General features: G+C 32.8%; 1 protein-coding gene across 3 annotated transcripts in view; it reads left to right on the top strand.

Annotated features, from left to right (window-relative positions):
- Window positions 1-13,185, top strand: part of PTPN2 (protein tyrosine phosphatase non-receptor type 2) — an 89,862-nt gene that overhangs the window by 60,787 nt on the left and 15,890 nt on the right. For all 3 annotated transcript variants that reach the window (XM_031946666.1, XM_031946667.1, XM_031946665.1), the window contains exons 6-7: window positions 4,964-5,173; window positions 8,535-8,696. In XM_031946666.1, the coding sequence (XP_031802526.1) occupies window positions 4,964-5,173; window positions 8,535-8,696 (372 nt within the window). The remainder of the gene's footprint in view (window positions 1-4,963; window positions 5,174-8,534; window positions 8,697-13,185) is intronic.

The following is a 13,185-nucleotide window of genomic DNA, read 5'->3' as shown; positions in this document are numbered from 1 at the left end:
TCAAAAAAGCCTGGAAAGACTTATATGAACTAATGCTAAATGAAATGAACAGAACCAAGATACATTGTACACACTAACAAGATTATGTGCTGAATCAACTATGATGAACTTGGCTCTTTTCAACAATGAGGTGATTCAAGGTAATTCCCATAGGCTTGTAATAGAGAGTGCCAACCAAAGAGACTACTATGTAGATTGAATGTGGGTCAGAGCATAATAGTATTTTCCATTTTCTTGTTGTTTGCTTGTAGTTTTTTTTTTTAATTGATTTTTTTTGCACATGATACGATATGGAAATATGTTAAAAGAATTGTATATGTCTAACCTATTTTGGATTACTTACTGTTTTTGGGAGAGGAAGAAAAATTTGGAATACAGTTTTTGCAAAGGTGACTGTTGAAAACTATCTTTGCATGTATTTGGGAAAATAAAATACTATTAAATTTTTTTTAAGAATTAGAAGAGAAATTAATTTACACCAAATATAGGTTTTTAACCATTCTATAAAGGGCTAATGGTGCAAATATATAAGAACGAGCCATTCTACAATAGAAAAGGAAAGGACACGAACCTGCCGTTTTCAAATAAAGTACTACAAATCTATTAGTAACCATATGAAAGAATGTTCCAGGTGACCAAGAAAAAAGAACTATGAGATTTTACCTCAAATCCATTGAGACTGACAAAGCTGAGTAAAGAAAATGGTAGTTGTAGAATTTTTAGGAAAGATAGGAAAGTACTATCAGCTGAGCTACCAACTTTTCCAGCCTTTCTGGAACATAGTTTGGAACTATACTCTAAAAATCAATAAATCATGTAAAGTCTTTGACCCATTAATGGAATTACTTGTCCTATATCCCAAAGATAACCAAAACTGAGGTAGAAAACCCATATGTAGCACCCCTCCCCTCTGAAAAAAAAAATTATAACTATTTTTTGTTCTTCTTACAAAGAACAAATTAAATGCCATTTGTTTGGAGAATGTCTGAACAAATTTTAATGTGCAAATATAATTGCATATTATTTTGCTGGAAGTAATAACTAATAGGAACGATTTCAGCTCAGTAATTCATCATAACTACAAAAAACTGATAAAGTATGCCTGTCTATTGACAAAAAGGAGACAGACTAGAAGGACAAATTTAGACACATTTTCAGATACAGCCAATCCCTTCATTTGTTTTACTTGACTGTGCTTATTGATTATTAAAAGAGCTTCCTTTGGGGAAGGATGAGTTAATAGCTAGTGATAGTGATACAAGAGAAATTGAGAATCTCCAAGAGAAATGAAAAAAAGAATGGAGCATCAGTAAAATATTTTTAAAAGTATAGAAAAAAATTTAGAAGACAATGCAATTTTGTTACTATATTGTAGCCTATTTTTAAGCTGCAACAAGTAGTTATGGTTTTTTCTATTCAGTTTTATATCTCATTCTTTGTATATTGAAATGCTTTTAATATGCTTAACTCATAACCAATTTTTTAAAAAATTTAAGAACTTAATATCCTCCATATTAAATCAACAAAAAATTGTCAGTGACTTCAACCAAGAGGTAGAAATAGGTGAGGACAACAAATTTCCTAGAAAATATGGTTCAGGATTAAAGAACAAAAGAAGCCAATGATTTGTAAATTCTTCAGAGGTTCCCCCCAAAGCATTTTAAATACTTTAGAAAAAAATTGGAATGTGAAGTATTAAATGACATCAGAAATACAGAATTGATTATCAGACAGAAAATTGTTTTTATTGATTCATCATTCCAGCATCAATTGTCTATATATATTCCAGTCAGCAACTTATTAAAACAACATCAAAATGATTACTAATGTAGAAGGAACAAAAATGGGACAGAATTCTTTGTGCTATTAAAACAACTAACCTGACCTATTTAAATAAAGTATTGATCTGAAAAATGGGAAATACATAAAGCAAGAAAAACAGTGTTGATTATAGCAATTTCAGGTAAAAATCAACTGATATAAATCAGTTGCCATAATAAGGAAACGAAAAGTGACCCCAAAACTACATTAATTGAACACCTTATTTGCTAAGGAGGGAAAAGATAACAGATACTGGAAACATCTACTCTTCATAAAATTTCTTTCAAAAGTATAGTAAAAAGTTTTGAGAAATACTGCCCCAACGCCTCAGTTAACAGGCCCAACTAGCAAAACCATCTTAAGGGTAATTAATGACAAAATTGGATGGGAGTCAACAAAATAAAGGAAATTGGCAAAGATCTGCCAAGATCTGTATTGAGGGCAATAGAGTGAGTGACTTTTGGATGATAACATCATGGTCCTGGAGATGCTAATAGAGGAAGCTGAGATATAGCAGTAAAGCAACTAAAAATTAGAAAAACAGCTGACATGAACAAATAATATAGTATTAAGATACATTGAATCATGTCAAGAAAAGATAACTAGAAGTTTGGGGAAATCCTTCAAAAAGGCAACTAAGCACATGAATAACTACTTATACATTTATACACTTTTCTTGCTTTTTAAAATTTCAGAGACATTGTGATGAGTGAACTGAAAGTTGACTTCACATTTATAAAAAGGAGGCTTATTGTGGTTTTGACCATGTAATTTCTCAGTATCTGAGGTAGCTAACAGCTGCATAGGAAGAAGCAAATTTCCTCACTAAGAATATTCTATACAAGTCAATTTCAGACTAAAGTTAGTTTTTATTAGAATAATGGGCAGCTGGGTAGCACAGTGTATAGAGTACTGGCCCTGGAGTGAGGAGCACCTTAGTTCAAATTCAGCCTCAGATACTTGATACTTAATAGCTGTGTGACCTTGGGCAAGTCACTTAATCCTGATTGCCTCACCAAAAATATATAATTATTATTATTATTAGAATAGTTTTCACTGGTATTTAATAGTTATATTCTTGACTTCTCTATGACATTTAACACTATTAATCACTATCTTCTCCCTTGTTCCTCTCTGGGTGGTGGTGACACTACCGTCTCTTTATTTTCATATTTGTTTGGTCATGCTTCACTCTTTGCTTGATCATCATCCATGTCGCCAACATTTTGTTAGAAAGCCACCTTTTTTCTCTTTTTGCTATCTCTTGGTGATCTCATTAGCTCCAATGGGTTTTGACTTCCAGATAAATATATTTGTCCTTTGTCTTTCTCCTCAGCTATATTTATAGTGTGTGTGTGTGTGTGTGTGTGTGTGTATCCCATAAACGTTTCAAACTTAACAGGTCTAAAATAACTCGTTCTCTCTCCAAATTCACTTCTCTTGCTAACTTCTCTATTATCTTATCAAGAGTAGCATCCTCCTTCAATCACCTATGTTCTTATATTAAGATTCTCTTGTCTTTGGCTCCTAACACTACCTGCCCCACTTTTTAAGTCTTATCATTCATACCTCCTGCTTCACACATTCTCTACTAATGGATACCAGGTAATTATAATAGTTTTCTAATTAGTTTTTCTGCTATCAAGTCTCTTCCGAATCAAAAATATTAAAGCACACATTATCCAAAACAATTTTCATTAATTTCTGGTCTAGGGATAATTTTATTGTCCCAGTAAACTCTAGAGACTCAGCATTCATTTAGAATCAAATAAAACTCCCCTAACATTTAAAGTCTTTTACAAAGTGGCTCATCTCTCTTTCCAGTAAATTATTTTTCTTCCTGCTGTTCCTTACATGTGATATACCATCTCCTGCTTTCATTCCTTTGCATTGAATGTCTTGCATTTGGAATGCACTTTCACATCTCCAACTGCTAGAATCCTTTGTCATCTTCAAAATTCTGTTTGAACTATGCTTTCTACAAAAATTCATTCTGTCTTCCAGCTGTGTTGACATTCTTTTCCCCAAAAATTTAGCTTGTATATGAACTTATTTAGAATACATGTTGTCTCTTATGATAAAATGCAAGGTAACTTTTATTTTTGTCCTTTTTAGCTGTGCTGCTGCTACAGAGTAGGTGCTTAAATAAAAATGTTTCTAAATTGAAATTTTTTGACCACATTAGAACTGAAATAGGGGGAAAGAGATTTTAGAAATGTTTGGCTATTGTGCTGGAAGTCAGGCATAAAATTCAAAGAGGAATTCTCTATAATGAAGTCCTTCATATATTTTCCATATATTTAAAGTTGATTTTGCAGAGTCTCCTAAACGATATTCATAGAACTCAAAAATTTAGACTTACCTATCTACACATTAAAAACCAAATCTATAGTTACTTATCTATCAGTATGTTTGTTTTGGACTGTTTCCAATTCCAAGGTTTATAAAACTGGTGATTAGCTTGGTAAGTTGTATTGAAGGAAAGCAAAAAGTCACATAACTCTGAGGCTCGTGGATATTTGACCAGAAAGATAATTCAGATATGTCAGTTTTGCTATATATTTGAAATTCAAGTAAAAACTGTAAAAATTTGAAACCTTTAAAGTGATTTTCTTTTAGAATTTGCGTGTGTATGCAAGGGAAAGGTAAAAGCATAAACCCTGATCAGAGAAACTGATTGAATGTTTCAAGGAATTTTTTTTTTTAATTAGTTTGTGAAAGGAAACTGGTTATCCTGATACTATCTTATCACTTAAAGAGAATCATATTTGTTATTATTGTTTTTTGAAATAGTGATAGCTATTTCCAAGTATATTTCTCAAAAGTTTTTCCCCTGCATTTAGAAAAAACAATAAGTAGATTACATCCTGAATGGGAAAATTAGGGTTCAAAGAATTTAGTTATAAATATTAAAACTGGGGTATTGAGCATGGAAATCAGAATGTTAAAGTTGTAGAGACCTTGAGTTATCTATATTAGCCTCACTTTATATATGAGGAGTTCAGTCCCAGAGAGATTAATTATTTGACTAGGTCAAATCATCAATGACATAGTTGATCTTTGTTAAATAACAAATAGACAAATCAGACAAAACTAACTTTTCTTCCTTCCCCCTCTCCCCCCTTTAATTTTCATGTTGTAGACTGGTGAGACCAGGATAATATCTCACTTTCATTATACTACATGGCCAGATTTTGGAGTCCCTGAATCACCAGCTTCATTCCTCAACTTCTTATTTAAAGTTCGAGAATCTGGTTCCCTGAATGCTGAACATGGACCTGCAGTAATTCACTGTAGTGCAGGCATTGGCCGGTCTGGCACATTTTCATTAGTTGATACCTGTCTTGTCCTGGTAAGTGCTTTTTAAATATACTGTTTGTTTCATTTTATTTGGGTTTTATCTCTATGTTTAGGTCTAAGTTTAGATTTTATTTCTGAACAACAGTGTTCATAGCTGTTGAATGTAGGGGAGAAAAAGATCTTTTATAATAATTTTTCACTCTCTCCCTCTCCACTCATTTCTTCCCTTCTCTATTTTAAAGAACAATTCTATTGATTATTCTGTTTACATTATCTTAATTTTTCCTTCTCTTTTATGCATACTAGGCTTCTATCCTTGGGGGGAAAATGTCTCGATCCTTATGTTCTTTCAGATAATATTCTGATTTCTTTTCTTCCTTTCATCAGTAAATTCACCATTTATGTAAAGATATTTTAAGCAATATCTTAATTTTCTCACTTCCTTAACTACCACACTTGGTTTCTGTCTTTTACAAATAGTTTTAAGTTTACCAGTAAACATCAATTGGATAAATATCATTCTTTCTTTTGTTGACCTTCTTAAATGGTCCAGGATCTTTTCTCCATCCTGGCCTTACTTAATTAAAGTCTTTTACTGTATCCATGACTTCTTTACCTTCCCACCAGTCAAAATTTACCATATCCCATTTGCTAAAATATTTCTTCCTTTTTTCATCATAATACTTACTCCTGAAATTATTTTAATAGGATAATGTTACCAGCTTAGGTAACATACATTAATTGATCAATTTTATTGATCTTACATTGGTGATCTATTTTTTCTACGTGATTCATTTTCTTTTTTTTTTTTTAAAGGCAGTTGGAGTTAAGTGACTTGTCCAGGGTCACACAACTAGGATGTGTTAAGTGTCTGAGGCTAGTTTTGAACTCAGATTTTTCTGGTGCTCTATCCATTGAACCATCTAGCTGTCCCCACAATTCATTTTCTCTTAAATTCTGCCTGTACTGATTTAATTCTCCCTTTTTTTAAAAAATAAGTTTTATTTAGGTGTTTTGGTTTTTATATTACAAACATTTACATATTTCCTGAGCTCCCTGAGAGCTCTCTTTGTAAGAGAAGTAAAATAGTTAAGCAAAATGAACACTACAAGAACTTCAGAAAATGCATGTAATCTCTTATATCTATAGCACTTCCCACTTTTATTTTAAAATTTTTTAATTGACTTTTCCCCCTTCATCCCCTACCCTACCATCTTCACTCATTGGGGGGGAAAAGAATTAGTCCCTTTTAATTAAAAAAAAAAAAAAAGGATAGTCAAAAGCAAGAAAGATTCTCTCATAATGATTATAATTCTTACAACTTTCAAAATTGTTTGTCTTTACAATGTTGTTAGTCTATAAATTGCTCTCCAGGTTCTGCCCAATTCACTCTTCGTTATCATAAAAGTCCTCAGAATTGTTCGTTTTTATGTTTTTCATGACATATATAATGGGTATCATACTGCTTGCCTTCTCAATGAATGAGAGAAGGGTTGAAGGGAGAGATATTGGAACTCACAATTTTTTAAAACAATGTCAAAAACTTTAAAAGAATTGTATATTTTTATCATATTGATGTTTTTAGTATAAATTATTGTTTATATTCTGCTTACTTCATGAGTCTTTCCATGTCTCTTTAAAAATCATCTGTTTGATCCAGAGAAAGAACTATGAAGTCTGAATGCAAATTGAAGTATTCCATTTTCACTTTTTTTCTTGTGTTTTTTCCCTTTTGTTGTGATTCTTCTTTCACAATATGACTAATGTAGAAATGTTTAATATGATTGTACATGTATAACATATCAGATTATTTGCTGTCTTGGAGTGGACAGGAAGGAGGGAGAAAATGATTTGGAAATCAAAACTGTAAAAGTAAATATTGAAAAATATCTTTTACATGTAAAAATTGAATACAATTAAGTGTGTGGGGAGAGAATTGAAAAAAGAAATCATCTGTTTGCTCATATCACAGTAGTATTGCTAGCTATTCATATACTGTGATTTATTCAGCCATTTCTCAATTAATAGGTTATCCCTTTAATTTCCAGGATTTTTTAAAAGAAATTTTTTACCATCACAAAAAAGGAGCTGTTATAAAAAATTTTATACATATGGAACTTTTTCCTGCCTTGATTTCTTTCTTTTTTTTTTTTTTTTTGCTGAGGCAATTAGGGTTAAGTGACTTGCCTAGGGTCACACAGCTAGGAAGTGTTAAGTGTCTGAGACCAGATTTCAATTCAGGGCTGGTGTTCTATTCCACTGTGCCACCTAGCTGCCCCTTGATTTCATTTTTTTTAAATAATATTTTATTTTTCCAAATGCACACAAAAATAGTTTTCAACATTCATCTTTGCAAAACCTTGAGGTTGAAATTTTTCTCCCTCTCTTCCCCTAACCCCTTCTTCAAGATAGCAAACAATGTGATTAAACATGTACAATTCTACTAAACATATTTACATATTTGTCATACTGTGCAAGAAAAATCAGATCAAAATGGAAAAAAAAACATTAAAAGGGGAAAAAAACAAGCGAACAATAGCAACAACAACAAAAAGTGAAAATACTGTGCTTTGATTCACATTCAGTCTGTAGTTTTCTCTGGATTCAGATGGCACTTTTCATCACAAGTCTTTTGGAATTGCCTTGAATCACCTTATTGTGTTGAAAAGAGCCAAGTCCATCACAGTTGATTTGATCTCATTTTTTATATACTCCTAGTAGTAATTTTAACTAGGTCAAAGAGCAAATACTGTTTAGTAACTTAAGCTCTCCAGATCATGATTGTACTCATTCACAGGTCTGCCCAACAGTGCATCATTGTACCTCTTTTCACTTGCTCCTCCATTATCTATCATTTTCCGTTTTTATCATCCTCAACCACTCTGATGAGTTGTATCTCAATTGCTTTAATTTGCATTTCACTAGTAGTGACTTCTAGCATTGTTCATGTCTTTATAGATAATTCTAGGTTTCTTCCCTTTGAGAAGTACCTGTTTACTATCTTAGATTAATTGATAAATGGCTGTTATTTGTATACATTTGAATAACTCCTCTTGGAAATTAGAGCTTTTCCAGAGAAATTTGTTAAAAATACTTTCCCCAGTCAATTGTATGCCATTTTAGCTTTATTAGATTCCTTTGCCTAAAACTTTTTTTTTTTTTTTTTTTTTTTTTTTTTTTTTGTAGTCAAAATTATCTATTTTTTGTCTTCTGTAGTGCTCTCCTTTGTTTGGCCTCAAACTTTTCTCATAAACATAGATTTGATAGGTAGTTTTTTTTTTCCCCATATTATTCCATTTACAACAAAAGGTTTATAACCACATACCCATTTGAAGATGTGCCTGTTCATATTACTAAGCTCCTGATCTCTAGCAATAGTAACAAAATCAAAAATATTTTAACTTTCTTTGCAGATGGAAAAAAGAGATGATCCTTTTTCAGTTGACATTAAGCAAGTATTACTGAATATGAGAAAATATCGAATGGGACTTATTCAGACTCCAGATCAACTAAGATTTTCATATATGGCTGTAATAGAAGGAGCAAAATTTATAATGGGAGATTCAAATATACAGGTAAACTTTATAAGCAGACTTTGAAGGCAGGGCAGTACTTCATTTGATCATTAATTATATTGGTAAATAATAGTGTTTTCACCTGAACAACATTATCACAACTCAACCAGATAACTTAATGTCAAAAGATGTTTTGTGCTATGTATTAGGATACATGATATTAATATAAACTGTTAAGCAAGTATCAGTCAACAAATCCTTACATTTCTTGCCTTGAATTCTAATTTTGAACATAGTCAGACCCTAATCTAGTAAATTTCCTACACTGTGAAGCTATAAACTGGCTTAATATTTTTCATGATTCCCAGCCATATATGGAATATTTATTGTAAACCCTCTTTAAAGTTTTACTACCACATTATCTATTATGGTGAATGTTATAGTATCTAGTAACTCAGGTTATATGTATCATAGGAATCATAGAAGTTAGAACTGCAAGGGATCTAAATCAGCTAGTGCAACTTTTTTCTGTTATGCACAATGAAGAAATGAGGCTGAGAAGTTAATTGATTTACCTAAAGTCATGCAACTATTATATGACAGATTTAGGGCTAGGACCTAGGTCCTCAGGGCCTGTAATATTTCACTATGTTTCTTTTCAGTTAGGATTAGTTGAATTAAGCAAAAGTGTATTTCATGTAACTTTAGGGTCAAGACATTTATTGAAATGAAAGGTATTTTTCAAACAGTCATTAACACAGTGGCTAAAGTGCTGGGCCTGAAGTCGAACATTCAGTATCTACGTGAGGCAAATCGTTTATCCTTTGTCTCAGTTTCTTTAACTGTAAAATGGATTTAATAATATCTTCTTCATAGAGTTATTATGAGGATCAGATGAAATTTTTTAAGTGCTTGGCATAGTGCCTGGCATATATAAAGGGCTATTATATAAATACTTATTTCCTCCCTCTCTACTCTCATTTATAAATGTTAAAGTTTCTGTTTTTATGTTGGCTTTTTGATTAAGATAGACTCTCATTCTTGATTAATATGTGCTATATATTAGGTGTAATATTCTTCTCTAAAATGTAATATTCTCTTTAAAATGTAATGTTCTCTGGGAGCAGGTTTCTTGGGGGGCTTCTGGGAGCAGCCATCCTTTCAGCTCAGTAATCACAAGTGCAGCCAGGGATTAAAGTCCAAATCCTTTATTGCCTCCTTCAAGGTCTTGTCTCCTTCACTTGGGGCTCAGCTAGTTTTTCTGCAGGCCTGTCTCTCTCTCCTTAGTTCCTTGGGCTTGAGCTCCAGCCTGCCTTCTCTGGCTTCTGAATCTCCCCAACTGACTCCTGGCTGAGGCTCCAAGAGCTTCTAGTGCGCTTGTCCTTTCTGGCCCTGAGCACTTCTTGCTTATATGCCCCACACTGAATATACACCAATCATTATATCACCAGGAAACATTATTTGTTGTAGGATTAAGTCAGTGCTAAACTAGATTTAGCCATTGTCTCCTCAATTCCACTTAGCACCTTGTTTCAAGTTCTGGCCCATAACATTTCCTTGTAGGATTAAATGAATCATATTGAACCATGCTAAATTAGATAACTATTGTCTCTATCAATTCCACTGACTTAGTACCTTGTAAGAATCCTTTGTTTCAAGTTCAGAGTTCTGGCCCATAACAATTAGGCATTTTAAAACTTCTAAAATAGTATTAAGGGGAAATGATGTCTGAAGAGAAGCATTGGGTTAACCAGTTTCACTCATCATTAATAGAGGACCATGTTTGTATAACATGGCATTTTTATCTGAACACACAAAAAGGAAATGTTTTCCATGGGATCAGATAGCTAAAAAAAAACTTTCCAAAAATTAAATGCTGTCTTAGAATTAGAGGTTTGAAAGTGATTGACAGCTAGTAATGATTCATATAAGGAAGCATGTATAGTATATGCCTCCTTATATATACAGTAGAATGGAAGTGGAAGTGGCTATATTTGAGAAAATTATTTTTTCTTATGTCTGAAGGAATTAAATATAAACATTTTATTTTCCTTTACTTCAGATATTTCTTTCTCATTGGGGCTGTTAGTAAAATGGTTCTGCCACAAAGCCAGAGTGGCCTGATATTTCATTCATTGTATTTCATTCCCTCTCTTCTATACTGTAAACATGTTGAGGAAATATGGAGAAAAACAAGCTCTCTTCTTTAGATATGTGATGACCAGTACCAGTAGATGTACTGAGAGTAAGGTGACTGGTTTTGATGTGTCCACACGTTCTTACTCAACCTTTCTAATATAACTAGTCACAGTTTGATACAGGGATCAGACATTGTCATGACTTCATTAGCATACTTCTTTAAAAAGCTTAGCTAATGACTTTATACAAAGTATCCATTTGAAAATGTGCTGTGATGTATAGAAAGTGAGCAGGAAGATCACTGATTTTCTTATGATTTAATTTACGCTGGTTTAATGAGTTTCTGAAAAGTGACATCTGCAACTTTGGGGAGAGGTGTAGTTTTCTCTGCTTTGTGATACATCTGCAACCCTCACCTGTAATACACTAACTTTCATCATCCTTAATTGAGATGTATACCTCAAGATCCAATCCTGGCAGATTCCCTCCTTACCCTCTATCTTTCTCTTCTTTATTTTCTTCCCTTCCGTTTGTAGTTTAGAAATATATATATGTGATTATATAACTGGTTTGCTCATAAAATTATCTTACTTGGAAACTCATTCTTTTTCCACCTTTAAAAATCACAGTTATAGAGATACCAAGAACATCCTTAGTCTATCTGAATTTTTCTTATTTTTACATTTTTACATGAAATAATAGTTTCATTGGTAATTCCCATTCTAAGATACTTATTTTACCTCTTCTCACAAATGGTAGCTTGGAAAAGTGGACGTATCTATTATTATGTGTGGTTTTATTTGGTTATCTCTGTGGAAGAAATTGAGATAAATGTTGGGTTTGAAGAATTTTACTAATCTCAGAGAATGTGTCCTTTTTATTGTTGCACACATAGTAATTGGTAGTCTAATTTCTCAATTGTGTTTTAAAGGGACTGTGATGATGACCTTGACCTACCTGGAGAAATCTGGGCAATTCTCAGTTGTGACATGAACTGGTAATTAGTATCACTAATTGTAGTCCATGATTTTCAGTTATACTCATGTAAATTATTTAGATCAGCAGATCTCCAATCTCAGGACTTGAGTTTTTTTGTTTATATGGGTTTTATCTACTGATAATTATCTTATTAGAAATTAGAACAATTTGGTATTATGAAAGTACTTTTGACTATATGGGACTCACTCCCTTAAAGAATCTCAGGGACCCCTTCAGTCAATCAAGTCAGTCAGTAAACAATTACTAAACCCCTATTTTGTGCCACATACTTTGCTTGAGCACAAGGAATACTTAGGTAAAAGATAACACTGAAAGACTCTGCCCTCCAGCCCTCTTTGTAGTGGCCAGAAATTGGAAACTGAGTAGATGCCCATCAATTGGAGAATGGCTGAATAAATTGTGGTATATGAATATTATGGAATATTATTATTCTGTAAGAAATGACCCACAGGATGATTTCAGAAAGGCCGGGAGAGACTTACACCAACTGATGCTGAATGAAGTGAGCAGGGCCAGGAGATCCTTATATACTTCAACAACAATACTATATGATGATCAATTCTGTTGGACCTAGCCATCTTCAGCAATGAGATGAACCAAATCAGTTCCAATGGAGCAGTAATGAACTGAACCAGCTATAGCCAGCAAAAGAACTCTGGGAGATGACTTAGAACCATTACATTGAATTCCCAATCCCTGTATTTTTGTCTGCCTGCATTTTTTATTTCCTTCACAGGCTAATTGTACAATATTTCAGAGTCCGATTCTTTTTGTACAACAAAATAACGGTTTGGTCATGTATACTTATTTTATATTTAATTTATACTTTAATATAATTTAACATGTATTGGTCATCCTGCCATCTAGGGGAGGGAGTGGGGGGAAGGAGGGGAAAAATTGGAACAAAAGGTTTGGCAATTGTCAATACCGTAAAATTACCCATGCATATAACTTGTAAATAAAAAGCTATTAAAGAAAGAAAGAAAGAAAGACTCTACCCTCAAGGAATTCAGAGTCTACTAGGGAAAGTACAGGGTATGAGAATTCATGAAGTCTTACAGCTGGGTAGGAGCTAATGAAGACCCTGGGCACTCTCTTAAATGGAAGATGTTGGAGTTATCTGATGTCTATCCTCTGCCATCATATAATTTAATGTACCCCTACAAATACTTTCTTTGCATTGTAAAGCTTTAGTATTTTAACTTCATAGACAAGCAGCATCAAAATCAAGCAAGTTTCTTTTTGGTTTAGTTGTATTTTATAGCTCCTTTTCCTTCAGATAAATAGCAGATCTTGAACTCCAGATTTTTACAATTTTTTTCCTAACATTAAATATTTTTTCATTTTCTTAGTTGATACTCCCAGATGACAGATTGAGAATTTGTTCTGTATTCTGGGAATTGGTCCAGTA

Source organism: Sarcophilus harrisii, chromosome 1 (assembly GCF_902635505.1).
Source record: "Sarcophilus harrisii chromosome 1, mSarHar1.11, whole genome shotgun sequence".
NCBI classification, from domain to species: Eukaryota; Metazoa; Chordata; class Mammalia; order Dasyuromorphia; family Dasyuridae; genus Sarcophilus; species Sarcophilus harrisii.
Note: the sequence above shows the minus strand (reverse complement) of the source record. Positions and strands in the feature narration are given on the sequence as shown.